Source organism: Carassius auratus, chromosome 50, assembly GCF_003368295.1.
Source record: "Carassius auratus strain Wakin chromosome 50, ASM336829v1, whole genome shotgun sequence".
Lineage (NCBI taxonomy): Eukaryota > Metazoa > Chordata > Actinopteri > Cypriniformes > Cyprinidae > Carassius > Carassius auratus.
The window spans coordinates 18,002,354-18,026,567 of NC_039292.1; the positions used below are offsets into that span (position 1 = coordinate 18,002,354).

General features: G+C 36.6%; 1 protein-coding gene across 1 annotated transcript in view; it reads left to right on the forward strand.

The window, feature by feature from the left end:
• Positions 1–24,214, forward strand: part of LOC113066415 (neural cell adhesion molecule 2) — a 104,068-nt gene that overhangs the window by 36,431 nt on the left and 43,423 nt on the right. The window contains exons 7-8 of the mRNA XM_026238313.1: positions 14,723–14,860; positions 21,948–22,065. Of these exons, the coding sequence (XP_026094098.1) occupies positions 14,723–14,860; positions 21,948–22,065 (256 nt within the window). The remainder of the gene's footprint in view (positions 1–14,722; positions 14,861–21,947; positions 22,066–24,214) is intronic.

Genomic DNA, 24,214 nt, shown 5'->3' on the forward strand with positions numbered 1-24,214 from the left:
GAGATTACAAGATGGAGATTTGATTATTTTTATTCTAATTAGGGAGAGAGTTATAAATATCTCCTGTGGATGAGAGGACAAAAAGTGGGTGACAAAGGGATGACAAAAGTCAAAGAAAGACTGTAATCCTGAAGGTGTTTCATTTAGCAAATCTCTTTGAAATGGCAGAATAAGTAGTTTTGAGGACTGATGATAATATGTTCCTATTATTGCACAAAGATAAAAAAGGAGTATGTTGATTAAATCCTTAGCTTTTTTTTTTTTTTTTTTTTTTTTCGCACAGAGAAATATATTTATGTCAAAAGTTTTAAATGACTTCAAGTTCACTAAGAAACCATTTGCCTGTTAGTTTAAGTTTAGTGACCAATTCAAAGACTCCAATACTATGACATCTGAAATATTATGTGGCACAGACACATTTGTCATTAGTAGCATTTGCTAAACTAAGTATCAGTATCACAATAACTGTTTAGTATTTATTAGTGTTTGAACACTGAAGAATATATTTTAGCTTTTGTACCCATGCAATTTGTGTCATGTAGGTTATCTGTCTGCAAGTCTGTCTGTTTCAGACTATAGAACACCCTAGCAACAGCACACAAACCACACAGAAAACTTTAGCAAATGCAACACACTGCCCTACCAACCACCAAAATCACCCTAACAGCTACATGGCAAAACACAAATAACCCCCAGAGGACCCCAGCAACTGCACAGCAACATGTTGGCAAACAATAAGAACAATCTAGTAACCACATAGTAGCATAGTGGTTAATTACCAGCGTTTTTGTTGACTTGGTTGCACAGATACTATTTAAACTGAACTGAGTTGATGACATCATGGAATTCAACACACTAAAAAATGTTGGGTCAAAAATAACCCAACTATGGGTTGGTATAGCACCTTCCCCCTCTGTGGGTTATTTCAACCCAACCCATTGGGTTAAAATCCTGTTGGAAGTTACCCAACAGTTGAGTTAATTATTTATATTAATTAACATCAGTATTTTTATTTTTAAAAAAAGTACTTAATACAACCATATTTTGAAACTACTTTGTTGTAACTTACAGATTTTATTTTAATATGCAAGTAACAAATTTACAAATATATATATATATATATATTTAAATGTACAAGAACGTGTAAAAATACAACTGACATTTTCAAGATGTACAAATGTGTCGATTCATATTCATATCAAAACACACAAATGTGCTAATACAGTTCACAGCTGTGGCCTAATGGTTAGAGTTGGACCTGTAACCCAAAAGTCGCAGGTTTGAGTCTCGGTGCTGGCAGGAGTTGTAGGTGGAGGGAGTTAATGAAGAGCACTCTCTCTTCCACCCTCAATACCCATGGCTGAAGTGCCCTTGAGCAAGGCACTGAACCCCCATTTGCTCTATGGACGCTGGATCTATAGCTGCCGTGTGTTCACTTCTCACTGCTGTGTGTGTGCACTTTGATGGGTTAAATGCAGAGCACCAATTCCGAATATGGATTACCATCCTTAGAAATATTACAACTTTCAAATAAAATGAACATAACATATAATAAAACTAAAAATAATCATAAAATCAAGTAATAATAATAAAAAATATACTGCTGAAATAAAAAAGTTTTTTACTGATTTCTAAATACAAAGTTTTTAAGGAGGAGACAGTGTGCATAAGAAACTATTAAAGACTGTGTGTTACAAAAACTCTCAAATATGAGCAGAGGGCTTTGGGTAGTAGATGTCATATACAAAAACTTTAAAACACAGATCGACTGCTTGTAATATCGTCTCCTGTTCCATTGCCTCCCCGTTTAAAATAATAAAATCTTGGGAGGAGTTTTCCTTGTCACCAAGCACCAGGACAGGTGGATTCTGGCTTGTCTCGTGATTCAAGTACAGCACTAATTAGTGCCAACCTTAAAATAATTTTTTTTAAAAAGTGCAGTTAACATGCAAAAATGAAAATTCTGTCATCATTTTGTTATTCAAAATATCTTCTTGGAACTATTTGTATTGTACAAGGTGACTTGACTACAGGGCACTGTAATTTTAAGTTTTGCTTTTACTTACAGGTTGAATGTCATTGAAGGACCATTGAAAGTCATTTCCGTGTATGATGTGCACACCATTTTTCCATTAGTGTGGTATGGTGCAGATGGCAGAAAGAGTTTTAAAGACAATTTCTGCACGAAGGCCTTTAAATGACAAAAGTACAGAGATTTTACAGACAAGTAAAAAAAAAAAAAACCCTAAGCTTACAGTTTACATTTTTACAGTGTTTTGGGGGATCTACTATCATTTGCACTAAAAGACAGACTAAACCAGTTTTCACTCCCTCCAGAAAATTATATTTATATGCATACATTATATTGTTGCAATTTTTTTCCTTCACGAAAAAGTCCATTGTCTAAAACATAAGTATAAACACATTTAGTACAACACATTTAAAAAACATGTCAATCAATCTAGCTTCATAAGAGAAACGGCTGTAATTATAGGGTATTCCAATAGATGTATAACAATATTCAATATGAATAAATCATAAAAACACTTTTATAGTACAATTGATTAATGCTAGTGCGCCAAGACGAATATGGGTTCTGTTTTACGCTCCCCTCTTAAAGGTTGGTTGTAGGAGTAGCGTTAACGTTATGTAAATTTGGGGCACTGGTATACATTTTCGCTGAAAGAGCGGATTACCTCACGCGATTTTCTTTCGTCTAGATTTTGAACTTTTATAACAGAAAATTGCAGGTTCATTCAAACGATTCTCGCGGAGTCTGCTGTCTGTCGCATGACTGATGTGTGAGCTCAGCTTGAGCAGCTTCTTCCACTGGTCCGATCAAAAAAATGGTCCGTGCGGCTTTTCTAACATTTTTATTAACTTTAAGTAATACTTGTCTAAACATTTTTTGCAGCTAGTCTTTTAGTGTATTAATGCTGGCGAACAAACAGGAATAGCATTCATTTACAATCGATCTGATTATCTGGGGGAAACAAATGGACTAAAGGGAATTAAAACTTTTTTAACATATAAAAAAACAAGAATTAACGTATCAGACACATTACTTAATGGTATGGCATTTATATACATCATACAATTATATTAACAGTTACTTAGCCTTTATAATCAGGCAGACTGCCACTGATGTCCGTGCTGAGTCTCTGACTGGACCGTTAAAATTTGAACAGGAGTGAAGCGGGAAACATATTTAACCCAACAGTTGGGTTATAACTAAAAATAACCCAACGACGGAAAAAAAAAATTACCCAACAAATTTTAAAATAACCCAACATATTGACCCAATATGTGTAACCAGACGGTTGGGTTAAAAAAAAAACAACCCAACATTTTTTTGCTGTGAACGATGAACTGCCTTTTTGCCTTGTTGTCACATTATTTTCCTATTTAATGCTGTTCAGTTGCTTTGTTACAATCTATATTGTTTAAAGCACTAAATAAATAAAGGTGACTTGACAAAGCAACACACACTCTAAAAAATGCTTTGGTTCAAATATGGACTAACCCAACTTTTGGGTTAAAAAATTAAATTACAAAATTTAACCCAATAGCTGGGTTAGTCCATATTTGACCCAAAGTTGGGTTGAAACAACCCAGCATTTTTTAGAGTGCACTAACAACAATCTGAAATAACACAGCGGTTGCATAGCCATGCAAGAGCATACATTCAAAACACCATAGCAACTGCATAGCAACAGATCTGCAAACACCCAACCCATTCTCACTCCAAAGGCGTCAAAAACCGAAGCATGGTCAAGCGCCCCTAGCGTCACTTTTATGACGCCAAATGTGCCTCTCGGCGTCGACTATCGAAGCACTACGACCTTCATTGCTTTCAGTGGGAAACTTTTGGCGTCAGAATTCGACACGAGGACATGAGATGTTTATCGCTATGAAATCACGTTCAAGAAGTCTCATTCAGCACACATCGCGCGATACTTGCTATCAGTTCCCCAGTTTGGGTGAGTAGTCGTATATACGCTCTTTTAATGCCTTTTATCAAATGTATTCTGTCTTCTTTATTAATCAGATTAGTGCCATATGTTTAATCGCTGTATTATATCGGTCATCCGCGGCTGTCTTTGAGTTTCATTGCGTTTAAATGAATGAACACAGCTGCTAATTAGTGTGATTAAACTCTATCTGTCACGTGACGTGCCATAGACCTTCGAACAGTTTTATATTATTATTAATTTCAGGATCAATGATGTAAGTTGTATTTGTAGTAAAATCATGGTAATCACGACACAATAGTAATAAATGAAATGTGAAGTTAAAACACAGTAAATGGGACATTAGTAACTGTAACTGTAGTTTTACTATGATATATTAATAATCAATACAACAATACAATAATCACCAAACCAGCTATGTTTGTATCACTGTAATGTTAGTGTTTTTATGTGCTTTTATATGACAGATATCACAGTAATCATGTGTTCTGTACCATGCTTTTAATACCTTTTAATGTGAATCCCAAAAAAAAAAAAAAAATCAAATTAAAAATAAATAATAAAACATGTATTTTTCCATCTTGCAGTTCATTCATATCAGTTTATATATATTTATTTATTTATTTATTTATTTATTTATATATATATATATATATATATATATATATATATATATATATATATATATATATATATATATAAATATTTTGCTCACAGATCATTATTAACATTCTGTATATAATTCAATTTTATTTTCTCTCCCCTTTTTTATTATTTTTATTTTTAGCTGAAAAGACGTAAAGGCAGTCAGCCCAGTGGTGTTTCTGGAGAGGGATTCCTTCAGAAATGGAGAAGACAGAAAGCTGCGGAGGCAGATATTTGCAGCAGTAAGTCTGTGATAGTTTGTCTCTTATCAAAAATTCCTGCTGTTATAATTTGTACAGCATTTGTTGTTTCTTAAACTGTTGCACTGTCCAAATACCCACACTTGCCATCTTTTCACTTGACCACTTGATTACTTATTTGAAGTCTTTCCTGTATTTGGCCTAGTGTTCGAGTGAGCATGATGACCACGAGTGTGTGTCGAACTTTTCATGACCTGATGACTGTGTTTCCCAATCCTGATCCTGGAGAAGCCCAGCACTGCACGGTTTTGGTGTCTCTCTTATCTGCCTTGGAGTCTTCACTGATGAGCTGATGAGTTGAATCAGGTGTGTTTGATCAGGGAGACATCTCAAATGTGCAGTGTTGGGGTTCTCCAGGACCAGGATTGGGAGCCACTGCCTTATGGGACACTTATGTGTTTAAAGAGATTTTTAATATCTAATTATCAATATTTCACATACTGTACTAAACACATCACAGTCTTAATAATCCAGTTTAACAATTGTATGATATTGTACAAGCCCCAGGACGGTCTCATCTGACACTATCAAAAGAATTCATATGACTATAGCTTGTTATTAATTACTTGCTTTCAATAATGGATTCATTTAACATTTAATTTTACAGCATCTTTACAGAGGCTGCTTTTATGGTCTAAACAAAACACAGTGTAATGTATAAGTTGAATGTAATGTAATATTTCTGTTTTACAGGATTGTTTGAGGATAACACTGCAGTTCTCCATCATGCACAAGGACTCACCTCGTTAACTCTTTATCCCCCACACACACAGATATGGTCCCTGGATCAGTGATTAGACTTTGCAGTGGTTTGATTTTTGCAGAAGATGTAACTTTGTTTTATTTATAAGCTCATAATGAATACATTACAGAACCAGTGATGAAAACAATAGTTAAAAATAGTATTTTTCGTATTGATAAAGCATTTTGTTCTCTTTTTCAAGCTTCATACAGTGAACTTTTTAGACTTTAATTAAGAGTTTTAGTAAAGGAGATATGCATACACCGTCATCCCCTAGCTCCAGTCATGAAGTGAATTCATGATGTTATTGTCAAAGCTAGCAGGTGTTTGTTTTCCTGAACACTTTCTCTGTCTTCCATTGTTCAGACAATCAGTGTTTATTTGATGCTGTGCTGATTGAGTTTTATAGATGATATTGCACACTTGACATGCATGTCTTCATGGTGTTTTTTTGTGAGTTTGAAACATTTACATTGTGTTGTATAACATTTTGGTCAATTTAATTTTTTTAATAAAATTGATCTTTTTCCAGTGTTCTCTGAAAGACATACTGTATTTACTGTTTTGTTTTTTAATAAAAGCATTTTCATTTGCACACTGAAAATAGTTAATGTTTACAACATAACTGCCTTTTTATTCTTTATGGTGGCAAAAACGAGCTTGGTGACAGAGGATGCAGTGTAGTAATTTGGGCATGTTGACTTTAAATGAGTTTGACATATCAATAAATAATGGAAGATCCTTACAAAAATATGCATGTTTATTATGCTTTATGTATTTATTTGTTCATTCATTCATTCATTTATAATTTCTGTTTTTATTCCTAGGGTTCAAATGGTAGAGAATGGTAAATCACAGAAACACAAATGTGAACAATTTTAACTTTAAAACACAATGTAATATACAATGTAAATTTTAGAAGCACGTCATTTGATTAGTAAATATATTTGTCTTTGGTCAAAAAAAAAAATATACAAATCTTAAAAATGTGTCTTATATTTAATGAGAGGAATCTATCTGCTGGATACAACTGCGACTGCTGGGCATGTGCACATCAATATTGCCCAATTTTTGTCAAGCTGAACAACGGAGGAAGGTGAAGACGTTAATAAAACAGAATCTAATAAGTAGCAAGCTTAATCTATTGTTAACCGAATCTATCCCTTCAGCCGAAAAACGAAAGACATCTGTCATAAATGGATAAGGAAGTGTGACGCTGCTGCTCAGCTTAGATGCCATTGGCTATGACTTTTCAGGACAGTCTGTGGTTGGACTATCTTTTAACCCATATTAAACAGCGCATCATGTTAAAAAGTATGTTTTGCTCCTATCATCACATTAGTAATATATTAAGTCAACAATGAAGTGTTGCTATCTTGAGAAAAATGACATCTTTAGCGAGATCCTAATCCTAACCCTAAGCATAACTTCAATGAACTACAAAAACAGCCCCCTAGTGTTGCCTTTGCATAGATAGAACGACGAAGGCTTGTGGGTAATGTAGTTTAAAACTTTTTATTAACGAAACTAAATAAATTATTTATTTTAAGGTAAACTGGATATCTAAATATGTTTATTGTGCAAACCTCTATGATATATTTGAGAGGCAGGCTGAAATGTGGTATTTTACAGTGAGCAATATTTAAAATGCTTTTATGCCAGCTTTCCACTTATTTCTGAAAACTGAGCTCAACATTATTTTATCAGCATAGCATAAGTAATAATCCTGCCCATTTTCTCTTTGATATGTTAATTGGACTCTGATTTACAGCCATTTGAAATGTACAGTTTTGGGCTCTTCCGGGGGGTGCTACTGGGCCCCTGGGGGTAGCAGGGCAGTAAAACCTACATATATGTATTCTCCTCATCATGAACAACAAACTGAGCTGAGTCACATTTATATCTGACAGTTTTCACAGTCCTCTGTTTTCTATTCTATTCATCATGGCTATTATACCTTTTGACAGGACATTGTGAGGCCATCTGATGAAACATGGAAAAATTATAAAGAAATGATTTAATAATGAAAATAATAGATTATTTCTTTGATTTTTGAAGTAAATGGCAAGAAATATAATGGATGAACCTGCAACAACTTGCCATTATCTATTCCCCACTGTAAAGCAGTAATCAAGGACAATGTATACACATTGTGATACTTCACTATTACACAAGGACAAATTCATGCAGTGCTAAGAATATTAATTTATATATATATATATATATATATATATATATATATATATATATATATATATATATATATATATATATATAAGCATTATATATAACTAATTAGCCGAAATCAGTGTAAAAATGTCCTCCTCACCCCCGTATCTTGCTCCTCATGTGCTGGACATCAGTAATGTGCGTGCTCTTGGTTTTAATGCAGTACAAGATCCACGTTGATCATTCCTGCTACATTCTCAGTTATCCGTCAAGTGCTTGTAACAATAAAGCCCATGGCACCATCTTGTAATGCAGAATAATTAATCTTGTAACTCCCTGTATTTCACAAAAAATGTGCATATTTGTTACTAAAATATAAAAAAATTACTTTCTGGTGTACTGATGTCCCAGATGTTATTAATCCGATCAAAAATGTTCATGTCTTAAATAAAAAAATAATCCCAATAATTAATATGTCGTTTTTCCAAGTCTAAAATAAACACATATGAGCCTACCTAGTAAAATGATGTATTTACCAAGAATCTTCAGAACACAATATTCACCATTTTCATTTTATTGAAGCATAGACTATAAACTTGATAAAGTAGCATCAAGACAAATAAGATTCAATGAAAATAATTATCATCAAAGATACATTAACCTCATATATAAATCAGTTCACACAGATGAGTGATGAAATGTCCTTAAAAGTCACACAGTCCCATCCAGTCAACTGTGATACAGATCATGTGATACATATTAGACATGTGATACTGTTTCAGAAAATAATGATTCCCATCATCACATCTAAACTGGTTTCATCTCCCCATCGTGATCTTCTTCTCTCGTGTCTGGAAACAGTTTGTGGTTGATGTCCAACACTGATGAGGTGTAGCTTGTTCTCATCCAGAGGATCTCTCAGTCCTAACATCCCAGACCTGGTCAAAGTGAAACAAACAATGCAGAAGAAGTTGTTTAATGGACAGAGAGCGCAGCTTATGTTCTGTGTGGTTTTAGCAGGGTGAGTAACTATGACCCTTGTAGTACTGTACACTTACCATTCTTCAAGCTGTTTTAAGATCTTTTGAGAAGCTTTTCTCTGAAGACAATTTACCACATCCTCTTCTTTCACTCCTTTCAAGAGCATCACTTGGTCAAAACCCCTCATTTGGCTGATGAGATCATCTGTACAAATAAAAATACTGCAATAAATATGTCATTCTGCAAGAATTAAGAAAAAGTTACAGAAGCAAAGGTCTTGCTCATGAGACATTAGCATGTGTAGTTCTCAGAGACTCTAGAATTCATCTGTTGTTGCAGTAAATGTGTTTTTTTCCTCTAGAATCTTTCTCCAAAGTTCCTGACTTCTCTCACAAATGTGTTTTAATCTGTGCAGTGTAATGCCTGGCTTCAAACCAATCAACTATCAATTCACAATTAATAACATAACATTTACAAAACAATGAAATAATGTCAATTGGTGTTTATATCAACTAAACCAATTTCATGACACTTGTCTGCTAATAAAACAGGTGGTGTGTTTTTAAAAACATAATATTAAAAATGTCCAGTCACACTTTGCTAACATGCTGTAATTGTAATAGTATAAAATGAAATCAAGGCTGACATGACCAGTTCTGTGAGAGATCATCATAAAATGTTGTATAACATTGCTTCAACACACACATACCAGAGGACTTCTGTTTGTTTGAGCTCAAGATGGCCATCTTCATTCCTCATCCTGAGCAAATCATATCCTTGGTCTTCCTTCTCTTCTGTGAAACAAGATAATCTCTACTTACTCTCTGTGCAATTAATATTGCTCATTAAACATAATTAAGTTAATTTAAAGTAAGATTCAGACCAGAGCATTTTTGGAGTAAACAAATGTACCTGGGAAGAGCTGATCATGGCAAGATTCGCTGAGACTCAGTAATAGCTCTTTTAGTTTTTAGGAAGGTTTGTGAGGGTTGGCTCTTAAAATAGCTGTTGAGTTCGATATTTTAGACCTGAAAAAGAAGAACAGCATTATCTGGAAAAAATCCTGTAAGACAGAAGGAAGGACATATTATTAATTACGTGCAGCTTGTACATTACACCTCTGTAAAGATGCTGTATAATTAAATGTTAAATGAATCCATTATTGAAAGCAAGTAATTAATAACAAGCTATAGTCATATGAATTCTTTGATAGTGTCAGATGAGACAGTCCTGGGGCTTGTACAATATCATACAAGTGTTAAACTGGATTATTAAGACTGTGATGTGTTTAGGGATCATTTTTAAGACTTTGACCCTGTCCAGATACCCACACTTGCAGTCTTGGCCACTTGAGAGTGTGTGTACGTGACAGTGTGTGCACAAGACTGTCCCCGGTCTTAATAATGCCAAAGCACAGCGTCCTTAACACACACTAAACCTCTCCAATACTGCTCTGGAGCGCTATACAAAGCTTAGTGTATCCCATCATGCATCATGTTTTGGAATAAATCGTCAGACTTTTTGCCGAGATCTCACAAGAGGTCATGGAAAGCTGTCCAATGTACAGTATGTGAAATATTGATAATTAGATATTAAAAATCTCTTTAAACACATAAGTGTCCCATAAGGCAGTGGCTCCCAATCCTGGTCCTGGAGAACCCCAACACTGCACATTTGAGATGTCTCCCTGATCAAACACACCTGATTCAACTCATCAGCTCATCAGTGAAGACTCCAAGGCAGATAAGAGAGACACCAAAACCGTGCAGTGCTGGGCTTCTCCAGGATCAGGATTGGGAAACACAGTCATCAGGTCATGAAAAGTTCGACACACACTCGTGGTCATCATGCTCACTTGAACACTAGGCCAAATACAGGAAAGACTTCAAATAAGTAATCAAGTGGTCAAGTGAAAAGATGGCAAGTGTGGGTATTTGGACAGTGCAACAGTTTAAGAAACAACAAATGCTGTACAAATTATAACAGCAGGAATTTTTGATAAGAGACAAACTATCACAGACTTACTGCTGCAAATATCTGCCTCCGCAGCTTTCTGTCTTCTCCATTTCTGAAGGAATCCCTCTCCAGAAACACCACTGGGCTGACTGCCTTTACGTCTTTTCAGCTAAAAATAAAAATAATAAAAAAGGGGAGAGAAAATAAAATTGAATTATATACAGAATGTTAATAATGATCTGTGAGCAAAATATTTATATATATATATAAATATATAAATAAATAAATAAATAAATATATATATATATATATATATATATATATATATATATATATATATATATATATATATATATATATATATATATATATATATATATATATATATATATATATATATATAAACTGATATGAATGAACTGCAAGATGGAAAAATACATGTTTTATTATTTATTTTTAATTTGATTTTTTTTTTTTTTGGGATTCACATTAAAAGGTATTAAAAGCATGGTACAGAACACATGATTACTGTGATATCTGTCATATAAAAGCACATAAAAACACTAACATTACAGTGATACAAACATAGCTGGTTTGGTGATTATTGTATTGTTGTATTGATTATTAATATATCATAGTAAAACTACAGTTACAGTTACTAATGTCCCATTTACTGTGTTTTAACTTCACATTTCATTTATTACTATTGTGTCGTGATTACCATGATTTTACTACAAATACAACTTACATCATTGATCCTGAAATTAATAATAATATAAAACGGATCGAAGGTCTATGGCACGTCACGTGACAGATAGAGTTTAATCACACTAATTAGCAGCTGTGTTCATTTATTTAAACGCAATGAAACTCAAAGACAGCCGCGGATGACCGATATAATACAGCGATTAAACGTATGGCACTAATCTGATTAATAAAGAAGACAGAATACATTTGATAAAAGGCATTAAAAGAGCGTATATACGACTACTCACCCAAACTGTGGAACTGATAGCAAGTATCGCGCGATGTGTGCTGAATGAGACTTCTTGAACGTGATTTCATAGCGATAAACATCTCATGTCCTCGTGTCGAATTCTGACGCCAAAAGTTTCCCACTGAAAGCAATGAAGGTCGTAGTGCTTCGATAGTCGACGCCGAGAGGCACATTTGGCGTCATAAAAGTGACGCTAGGGGCGCTTGACCATGCTTCGGTTTTTGACGCCTTTGGAGTGAGAATGGGTTGAAACACCTGGAGCACCCCAACACTCAGAACTCCCTATTAAGCACATACTGTAGCAACACAGTAATTACCATCTGGAACCAAACACCCTGGCAAATGTGTACACACTAGCAACCACCTGGAACACCACAGTGACTGCATAGCAACACGTTAGCAAACACTTAGAACACCCCTGGCATAGCAACACAGTTTTTTTTTTGCATAGAAATGACAGAATCTGGCCCCATAGTCTAAAGTTATATGGGTGTTAAATGGCCAATGTTTACCCCCATTATCTGGAAGATGCTGAATAGATCAACTCTCTGGTCTTCCCATCCGACTTCAAACACACTGAACCAAGGGCCAGCAAACTCACATTTTCACAATACACAACATAAAACACATTAAAACTTTTGTTTATTTAGCTTATAATTAATCAGTTACTAATGTATCTGGTATATGCTTGCTGTCTGTATGTTTCCCTATTACATTAGCCTTGTTACCACTGTTTATTTGTATTAGTTTAGCTCTAAATGCTAATATTCAGCTGTATGAATGTATCTCTGGTTTAAAGGGGGGGTGAAATGCTCGTTTTCACTCAATATCCTGTTAATCTTGAGTACCTATAGAGTAGTTCTGCATCCTTCATAACTCCAAAAAGTCTTTAGTTTTATTATATTCATAAGAGAAAGATAGTCTGTACCGATTTTTCCCGGAAAAACATGACCGGCTGGAGGCATGACGTGTGGGCGGAGCTAAAGAATCACGAGCGCGAGTAGGCTTTTGCGTTGAGAGCGTTTGGAAGCTGTGACATTACCGTGAGGAAAAAAACATCCAAAACAAACCATGGCTAACACTCAGATTCAGCCGTTTATTTATGATCCAGAATCAGATCCAGAGGCTGAAACTGAACGAGAGCAGCAGCAGCAACTACTCCCTCCGAGCGGGGCTCGAACCCGGGTCTCCGGCATGGGAGGTGGACGCATTAACAAGGAGGCAGAGATCATTTAAGCAGTTTTACTCACCGCCTGTGGTTCCAACACACAATCGTGATCCTTTTTCGTTGGGATTGCATCATCCTTAAGAAATAAACGATATGCAAATCCGTCGTCAAACTGGGCCTTGTTTGTAAAACAAGCATTTTCGAAATGCAGGGAACAAACACTTGCACAACTCCGTTGATGCTCTGTAAAAATAAACTCCATCCACTGGTCCCTTAATGCTGTTTCTCTTTTGGTAATCTGTGCAGGGTTGTCTTGCCCTGGCAAACAAAAACACACTTCTTTTGTGACATTTTGCGACGCTCTCGCTCTGATCAGTGAATGTCTCTCGCTCTGATCAGTGAAGACTGTTATGCTCTCAGTGCTCTGCTATACGGGAGCGCGCGCTCCTCCGGCAGAAGTGCCTCAGGACCCATATAAGGAAATTCCGCTCCATCTAACGTCACACAGAGCCATACTCGAAAAAAACTTTCCGAAACTTGTGACAAACCCGACAGAGTATTTTTGGAACTTAATTTTTTTAACTTTGTCCATGTTTAGCATGGGAATCCAACTATTTAACAGTGTAAAAAACTCAGTATGCATGAAATAGCATTTCACCCCCCCCCCCCCCCTTTAATATTTTCAAGATGCCTTATTCTTGGTATCAAAATGATCTGCTCTTTGGTCCTCAAACCATGATGTACTCTATGTGATCGTGAAATGTATCATACTATTTGTACCATATTTTGGGTAAAACTACAACAAGTATTCAGTACAGTCATAAAGCATGCACATGTGGTGTCACAGGGACAAAGAAACACTTCACACCTGCTGAAACTATATATGCCTTGTTACTGGTCAATCTAATCAAAATAGGGGTTACAGGGAAACCAGATAAAACCTACTCCACACCCAAAAATGTAGTCTTCTCTCAACTTGCGGTTCCCTGGACACCCATCACCTTGGAAACCTCACGACTCCCCTTTCCAGGAGAGTCTGATCTTCTGGCAGTTTTCAGCAACTTTGTTGATTAACTTCGGAGAAGTCAACCCATGGATAAAATGAAGAAGCTTTTACTCCTAACAGGAATCTACATTTTATACATGCATCAGGACACTTTACTTAACAACTACAGAACCAATGCAAGTAACCGCCTGTTAACAATTTAGATGTGCTTCTAGGCTTTGACCCCTTTTAATTATGGCAATGTGATTCTTTGATGGTTCTTAACAGGTTGTGATTAGCCGATTAGTAAATACTTCTCTTATGCTCTGCTCTCTTGCGTGCGTACGCTACCTCTCTCTACAGTGCACGCTCTCTCTCTCTCTCTCTCTCTCTCTCTCTCTCTCTCTCTCTCTCTCTCTCTCTCTCTATCTCTGTCTATGCTTTCCTTGCTTTGGCATCTATGTTTAATGTGGGTATGTTTTTGTCTAGTCAGATGTTGTATGTTCCCCTGTAGTGTAGTTTAATAAACATCCATATGTACAGTATTCACACTTGGTTGTCTGTGTTTGCTGTTCACAAGACGGGGTCACTGTTAAATTCTGGTTTTGTTACATGCTCTGGGAGCAATATTATTATTATTTTTTGTGGCCAGAGAAATAATTTTACATAGGGCCAATAGACGATTAACACTGTCCATCCTGCGGATGAATTCTCAATGCTATAACACTACAAGTAATTCCTGAAGATGAATATGATTAACGATATCCCGTTATGAATAATTATGTTAATCTCACTTTGAGATAATTTGCTACACAGTTTTTAACGTCTGTGTTTCTCTCTTCCCGAAGGCAGATTTCAGGTCCTTCCCACCAACAACCTGCAGATCCTGAGAGTGAGTAAAGCTGATGAGGGTGTGTATCGCTGTGAGGCACGGGTTGAAGCCAGAGGAGAAATCGATTTCAGGGATATTGTGGTGCTGGTGAATGGTAAGAGCTGTTCTTTACATACTTTATGCACTTCCTCACTGAGCTCTGAACAGCTCAATATCAGAATTTATACTATTAATCCATGAAAGTTAATGCACTGAAGAAAAAAAAAATGTTTGTTTTGGTAATCTTTAAACAAAATCTGAAAATATGCTTCTGCTCTGGAATGGCATTTCTTCTCTAATGATGTGAGATTGACAGCTTAACCACTCCCCTCTAATGGTTAGTTTTCTATGAGCAAGAACTGGCAGGGAGGTATGCTAAAATAAAACTCCATCCTCCATTCCAGTTGTGCTCAAACTGGGGTATGCATACCCCTGAGGGTACATGAGATGACAGAGGGGGTATGCGAACAAAATGATTAGTTTTGGCATTCATTTAATTCTAGCCCAACTTAAAGTTACAATATAGCTGAAAATGTATTTCTGACAAGTAAAATGTCACTTCTAATTTAAAAAAAGAAAAATGGGAGTTCCGTAAACAGTCAAATAAATAATATCCAGTCGACTGACCTTATCTTTTGCGGTCAAAACTGACTACATTTACACAAGCAGTGTGCATGTTATAGGATGCCTGCTAAATATGCTGCTTTAGCAAATGGTGCTGCTGTTCAATATATCTTTATATTAGATCTTTACTTAATAGCATGAAAAGCAGATATTGACACGTACAGAAAACTCTCTTCGATACAGACACACTCTGTGCGTGTTATTGTTTTTAATTTTAAGATACAATGAAGAATGCAAATTTACCTGAATATCCAAATGATGGAAAATGTGCCATTTAATTTTTACAGCAGTTCAACAAAAAATTTTAGTATTAAGTGAACATTTTACATTTTAAATGTAGCCTACATTTTGGAAAGTCGTGGCCTAGTGTTTAGATAGTTTGACTCCTAACCCTAGGGTTGTGGGTTTGAGTCTCGGGCCAGCAATACCACGTCTTAGGTGTCCTTGAACAAGGCACCGAACCCCCAACTGCTCCCCAGGTGCCGCAGCATAAATGGCTGCCCACTGCTCCGGGTGTGTGGTATTATTATCAGCTATCATTTCCTTCTGATTTTAAGAATAAATTATGGGTAGAATTATGTCTGGGGTAGGGATTGGGTCAAGTCTATATATTTTGACAATAATGTTGATCCAGTATCAGCAAAAGATGTTGATCCAGGCAAATGTCTTACTTGGCAAAATCACTGTAACTGTGTGGTCATGTATTACTAATAATAATATAAGCCCACGGCAGGAGTTATACATATAATTTTATACAGAGGAGGTTGGTAAGTGATTCTATCATGTTAGTATCATGATAACCCACATGGGCCCCAGAACCGTTATATGTTGGTGGGACAAGTCCCCACCTATTTTTTAAGAATAATGGTATTGGACCCACTCACCACTCACTTACCATCTCTAATTCAGCGCATATTTCTGCTCACTTTTTAGAGCTCTGTCAGTCAAATCCATTCTACTTGAGGAATCCCCTAATTTATTAAACTCCATTCCATGTTTTAGCTACTGCCTTGACTTCTATGCTGGTGCTTTCTCAAATCCATTCCACTTGGCTCATTCAGAGTCCAAATAAATTAAAATCCATTCCATGTTTTCATTAATCATACTTGCTGCACTCTCGCAACACAACAAGGTTTCTTCAAGTGCCTTTTAGATGTTGCCACAGTTCTTCTATCTGTCTCAGTTTTTTCTGTTTCTTCATGTAATTCCAAATGGACTCAATGTTGGTGGGATCAGATTCCTGGTTGGAGCACTGGCTGTTGTAAGACTTTTTGTGTATATAAAAATCTCACTGGAGTACTACAATTAATGGCAGAAGGAATGAAGAAATGTTTGGAAACGATAAACTGATGCACTACTGCAAAAAGTTTTAGGAGGCTTAAGACCTATTTTTTTTTTCCAACAATTACCTATGTTTTCAACAAAGATATCGTTTGAATAATTCAGTTACCAATTATATTTCTCTCATACAGCCTCAATAATCTGTGTCCTTCCTTACTAGAAGTGTAATGATCCAAACTAGCCTCAAACAGATGGTGTGTATATGCAACAAGACTGTGTTAATTCAAGAAGGAAGGTCAAAGCAGAATGAGGCATTTCATTGAAGCAGTGGATTGTATTCCAACACACTGTTATAATCCACTGCAGCTCAATAATTCTTGGAAAAAAATCTGGATTCAATCTCCAGTCTTGGATAAGAGGCCCAAGCGTCATCGCTTTCTAGTCCGCACTCGATAAGTGATTTAAGCAGCAGGTTGTTCTGTTTCCGAGGCAGATGGTGCTTGCCATGTCTTCGGGGATAATAGGACGTGCCTCATTGAGCGAGCTTATTGGATCTTCCTGAGAGCTATAAGCAGTGATGCTAAATTGAATGCAATGCACTTTTTTCATCTTAGGATGTTATTACATCAGTTTAAAGAAGTATGAGTTGTGCAAATACTATTGTATCCACTCAGGCAGAGCTCTGCGGTATTACATCCTGATGATGGCTCATTTTTCGGAACAAGGTAAATGAATGTGTTGAAAAGACAGACAGTGTTTCTTGAAACATTGGTGAAGATAGGTCTACCGCTTGCTTTTGAGTCACAGAAGCTTGAACTGTATGCTTGTTGAAACATTAAGTCACAAATCTATTCAGCAGAAAATTGAGGGTGAAGAAGCTTAGTAAGTAAACTACATGAAAATTTGTGAAACACCCTTTTTAGTATGAACAGCACTATTAGTTTGTACTGGTCTCTTCAGGCTGGTTTATGTTGATTAATACGGATGTTACCATAGACATCTTAACCACTAAATCCTGCCATGCATGTCTGATAAAGCTGGTTGACCTGCAAGTTAAGCTGGTTTAACAGTTCAACACCAACACATAAGTTTCCAAAACACAATTAAAATAAACAGTTTATTCATTTCCCATTAAAAAAATCATAGATGTGTTCATTTAGTTAGTGCTAATCAGTCAAAATTTGAATTAGACACCTGACAAATGTCAGTACGCTAAAATGTTCATATTGTGGATTGTATTCCAACACACTGTTATAATCCACTGCAGGTCAGCCAAGGCTGGGAATAATTCTAGGAAAAAATCTGGATTCATCATACTACCACAACAAAATTAACAACTGCTGTGACTCTACCGACCTCAGTGTGTATCAGTCTCTCCTCTCTTCCTTCTCTACAAATGTCTTTACGGCTAAAACATCATACTACCACAACAGAATTTACAGCTGTTGTGACGCTTGGACACTCTTCAGAACTTTCCCTTATCTTCTTAATCCACTTCCTCCTCCTCCTCCGCTATCAACTCTTACAGCTGACGACTTTGCAGTTTTCTTCACAAATAAGACAAGAACCAGCAGTGACCAATTCTCCACACCGCAGACTGAGGATAACTTCACAAAGACTAATGCACACTCTCTCTCCTGCTTCTCTTCATTCTCAGAGACGGACGAACTTATCCTGTCCAGTCATCGTACTACTTGTCCACTTGATCCGATCCCCACTTACCTCCTTCAAGTGATTTCTTCTTCAGTCATATCTTCACTTACTCACATTATCAACTCCTCTCTTCACTCTGGAACATTTCCCTCAGCATTTAAGCAGGTTCGAATAAGCCCACTGCTGAAGAAACCATCTCTAAATCCAACACTTCTAGAAAACCGCAGACCGGTATCCCTTCTTCCATTCGCTGCAAAGACACTTGAGTGAAGCTGTGTTCAACCAGCTCTCTATGTTCCTTGTACAGAACAACCTCCTGGACAGCAACCAATCTGGCTTCAAAAGTGGCCGCTCAACTGAGACTGCTCTGCTCTCGGTTACTGAAGCCCTGTGACTGGCAAGAGCAGCTTCTAGATCCTCAGTACTCATCTTGCTGGACCTGTCTGCTGCTTTTGACATCACTGATCACCCTCATCACCCTCAGAAAGATGGGCATCTCCGGAACCGCACTCCTGTGGTTGAAGTCCTACCTCTCAGACAGATCCTTCAGGGTGTCATGGAGGGGTGAAGTTTCTAAGACACAACAACTTGCTACTGGGGTTCCTCAAGGCTCAGTACTTGAACCACTTTTCTCTTGATTAGGATCTTTCATTCAGAAGCATGGCTTTTCTTATCACTGCTACCCTGATGACACTCAACTCTACTTCTCATTCCAACCAGATGACCCGACGGTAGTTGCTTGCATTTCAACCTGTCCCAAGCCCATCATTAAAACCATTGACAGTTTCTCCATCACTGTTGACACCTTCACCCTTCCTCCATTTCTTCCCAGTCGCAACCTCTGAGTTATCTTTGACAATAACCTCTCTTTTGAACATCACATAAAAAAAAATCACCAAAACTGCCTTCTTTCACCTCAAAAACATCGCCAGACTCTGTCCATCACTCACTTTTTCTGCTGAAGAAACCCTCATCCATGCCTTCAACACCACCAGAATCAGCTACTGCAATAGTATCCTGTACGGTGTGACATCTAAAACCTTAAATAAACTCCAATACATCCAGAACTCTGATGCTCGTCTGCTAACCCACACCCGCACCTGTGACCACATCACCCCTGTCTTTAGGAACCTCCACTGGCTCCCGGTCCCACAACGAATTCAATTCAAAATCCTTCTCCTCACACACAAAGCCCTCCATAACCAGGCCCCTTCCTATCTCAGTGTCCTGCTCTACCTCCACAACCCATCTTGTTGCCTCAGCTCATCTGATGCCAACCTACTGACTCTACATCCTAGAACCAAGCACCGAACCTGGGGTGACAGAGCCTTCTCTGTTGCTGCCTCCTCCCTCTGGGAACTCTCTCCCCAAACAATTCTGTGACTGCATTGACCTTTTAACATTCAAATCACTGACAAAAAAAAATAAATAAATAATAATAATAATAATAATGTTTAGCTTAGTCCAGTGTGGTTTTATATATATATATATATATATATATATATATATATATATATATATATATATATATATATATATATATATATATTTGTTCATTTATTTTATTTGTATTTGATGTTTTTACTGTTGCTTTTTATTTATTTTTTCTATGTAAAGTGTCTTTGAGTACTCAGAAAAGCGCTTTCAAATTAAATGTACTGTAGTATTATTATTATTATTATTATTATTATTATTATTATTATTATTATTATTATTATTATTATTATTATTATTATTATTATTATATTCAGTATAAACAAGTGAACTGTTCACATAACTGAGCAATTGGCTGAGAAGTGCCTGGTCTTTGTTTGCTTGTCATAAATGGAAGCATGTATACTGATGATTAGCCTGCAGACATGCATTAGCGTGCTCTTTGTGTGCCCTTAACCCTGACTTTCATCATCAGAGGATTGGTTTGAGGGCAGACTGGGGTCTAATCGGCATCTTCTGTCCGCGTCTGCTGGATCCTTTAAAAGGAAATGTCACTGAGATAGAGGGCATCTCATCTGCATTGTCCTTCACAGATATGCACCCCCCCCCCCCCCCCCCAAAAAAAAAAAAAAAAAAAAACTGAGACATTTCAACCTCTTTGAACTCTGCGTTTTCTAACAGGGAGCAAGCAGGGAACAGAGGCGAACAATGATTCTGCTCGAGGTGGGCTGCCAGAGACATTGTTTTGTCTGACATTGTCTGTTTTATTCTCTTAAAGCACTGTATCAGTTGGATTCAGCCCGTCAGACTGAAATAACAATAAAAATTTAAACAAGGACGTTACTTTGGGAAATTTAAGGGGCATCAGACTGAAGAGAGACATGGTTTGCTGCAATAACGTAAGAGTTACGAGTTTCATTATAGACCAGAGACAAAGTGAAGAAAATAATAATAATAACAGAAAATTTACCTAAGAACTGGTGCTTAAAATAACAACTGCAACAGTTCACTGAGTGATAATTCAGTGTGAACCTAAAGATCAATAAAGAAATTGAAGGCCGAAAACATGCTCTATGTAAGCAACGCGATACAAACTTGTGGTCTTGCAGTGCATACTTAATGTGTTTCTTTGTTTATTTCTTTCTCTTCGCCCAAAAATGAAAATTATGTCATTAATAACTCACCCTTATGCTGTTCCAAACATGTAAGGCCTCCTTTTAACTTCGAAATACAGTTTAAGATATTTTAGATGTAGTCCGACAGCTCTCAGTCCCTCCATTGAAGCTGTGTGTACGGTATACGGTATATTGATTCTGTTTGAGTACATGAATTACTCCGGGATATTGGTTTGTTTGAACTTAGAGGGAGTGTCAGCCACATTAAAAAAGTTAACAGCTTAAGTCATTTGTGGATTAATGCGTATTAGAGATGCGAACCGTTTAAAAATATTCAGTTCGATTTGGTGAACTGAATGATTCGTTCGCGAACAGGATATCCAGACTGCTTTGATTTGAACTCTTTCTCACACAGACACGGAAGAGAAGACAATGCTGAATAAAGTCGTCGTTTTTGCCATTTTTGGACCAAAATGTATTTTCGATGCTTCAAAAAAATCCAACGGACCCTCTGATGTCACATTGACTACTTTGATGAAGTTTTTCTTACCTTTCTGGACATGGACAGTAGACCGTACACACAGTTTCAATGGAGGGACTGAGAGCTCTCGGACTAAATCTAAAATATCTTAAACTGTGTTCCGTAGATAAAAGGAGGTCTTACATGTTTGGAACAGCATAAGCGTGAGTTATTAATGACATAAGTTTCATTTTTGGCCGAACTAACCCTTTAATATTTAAATAAATAAATGTATAATTATTATGAAATAAAAATAAACAAAATTAAAAGGAAAAGATTCATTTCACTAGAACCTTTCTCATGATATTTCATTGTATTTCATCACATGTATTCAGACATGTCAGTTTATAATCACATATGCATTGGAAGAGAGACAAAAGACCTGTGATGACACAATCTAAGCAGAACAACTGGTTAAGAGATCCATGGTAATAGAGTTGGAGTTAAGGTGTTAGATAATAGTGAGTGTAATCCAAACATAATATATGCAAGCATGTGACTTTACTTGTATTGAAAGAGACATGGAAAAACATGTTATGCATGCATGATTAACTGTCTGTCTTGTGTTGTTTCAGTTCCTCCAGTTCTGTCAGTGCCCCAGCAGTCCTTCAATGCCACCGCCGACTATCAGGAGTCAGTGACATTCACCTGCATCACGTCCGGCTCCCCTGACCCTCAGGTGACCTGGTACTGGTGGGTAACAGTAACATTTGTCGAGAGATGTTCTGAATGTTGCTACTTTGTCCTTAAAGCTACAAACCCTAAAGATCCAGGGATGTGTTAGTGCAGCATGTAGGGTGCTGGACATCACTGCTAGTATATAGGGCAGAGTGTACTCGATTCATCTATTCTATCTGTATGCAAATGGCAGCAGGTCTGTGGCGTCAGGATGTGAAGAGCTGATGTGTGCTTTGATCAGATGTTCAAAGCCCTCAATGATAACTGAGATGAGGGCCAGAAATGTTCAAACTCTAAAATCTTTCTATTGTGTGAAGGAGAAATTGAATGTGCCTCTGTAAAATGTTTGCTAGCTAACCTGTGTGCAACAAATATATATATATATATATAGAGAGAGAGAGAGAGAGAGAGAGAGAGAGGTCCTTCTCAAAAAATTAGCATTTTGTGAATTAGCATTTTGTGATAAAGTTCATTATTTTCCATAATGTAATGATACAAATTAAACTTTCATATATTTTAGATTCATTGCACACCAACTGAAATATTTCAGATCTTTTGTTGTTTTAATACTGATGATTTTGGCATACAGCTCATGAAAACCCAAAATTCCTATCTCAAAAAATTAGCATATCATGAAAAGGTTCTCTAAACGAGCTATTAACCTAATCATCTGAATCAACTAATTAACTCTAAACACCTACAAAAGATTCCTGAGGCTTTTAAAAACTCCCAGCCTGGTTCATTACTCAAAACCGCAATCATGGGTAAGACTGCCGACCTGACTGCTGTCCAGAAGGCAATCATCGACACCCTCAAGCGAGAGGGTAAGACACAGAAATAAATTTCTGAACGAATAGGCTGTTCCCAGAGTGCTGTATCAAGGCACCTCAGTGTGAAGTCTGTGGGAAGGAAAAAGTGTGGCAAAAAACGCTGCACAACGAGAAGAGGTGTCCGGACCCCGAGGAAGATTGTAGAGAAGGACGGATTCCAGACATTGGGGGACCTGCGAAGCAGTGGACTGAGTCTGGAGTAGAAACATCCAGAGCCACCGTGCACAGGCATGTGCAGGAAATGGGCTACGGAGAAGCAGCACTGGACTGTTGCTCAGTGGCAAGTACTTTTTTCGAATGAAAGTAAATTTTGCATGTCATTCGGAAATCAACGTGCCAGAGTCTGGAGGAAGACTGGGGAGAAGGAAATGCCAAAATCCCTGAAGTCCAGTCAAGTACCCACAGTCAGTGATGGTCTGGGGTGCCATGTCAGCTGCTGGTGTTGGTCCACTGTGTTTTATCAAGTGCAGGGTCAATGCAGCTAGTTATCAGGAGATTTTGGAGCACTTCATGCTTCCATCTTCTGAAAAGCATTATGGAGATGAAGATTTAGTTTTTCAGCACGACCTGGCACCTGCTCACAGTGCCAAAACCACTGGTAAATGGTTTACTGACCGTGGTATTACTGTGCTCAATTGGCCTGCCAACTCTCCTGACCTGAACCCCATAGAGAATCTGTGGGATATTGTGAAGAGAAAGTTAAGAGACGCAAGACCCAACACTCTGTAAATATTTGAAGGTTGACTTTTTTTTGTATTAAAAACACTTTTCTTTTATTGGTCGGATGAAATATGCAAATTTTTTGAGATAGGAATTATGCCAAAGCTGTATGAAGCTGTATGCCAAAATCATCAGTATTAAAACAATAAAAATACCTGAAATATTTCATTTGGTGTGCAATGAATCTAAAATATATGAAAGTTTTAATTTTTATCATTACATTATGGAAAATAAATAACTTTATCACAATATGCTATTTTTTTTAGAAGGGCCTGTATATATATATATATATATATATATATATATATATATATATATATATATATATATATATATATATATATATATATACACACACATACAGGTCCTTCTAAAAAACTAATATATATATATATATATATATATATATATATATATATATATATATATATATATATATATATAAACTAAATAAAAAGAAATAAAAAGAAACAAACAAAAAAAAACGTATTGTTTATTGAACTGTTGTATAAAATCAATATCACATTTGCAATCATGATACTGGGGAAAAACAGCACATATGCTTGTGTGTTCTTTGCTAAACTATATCATGTAAATAAAAGAGGGTAATTTTT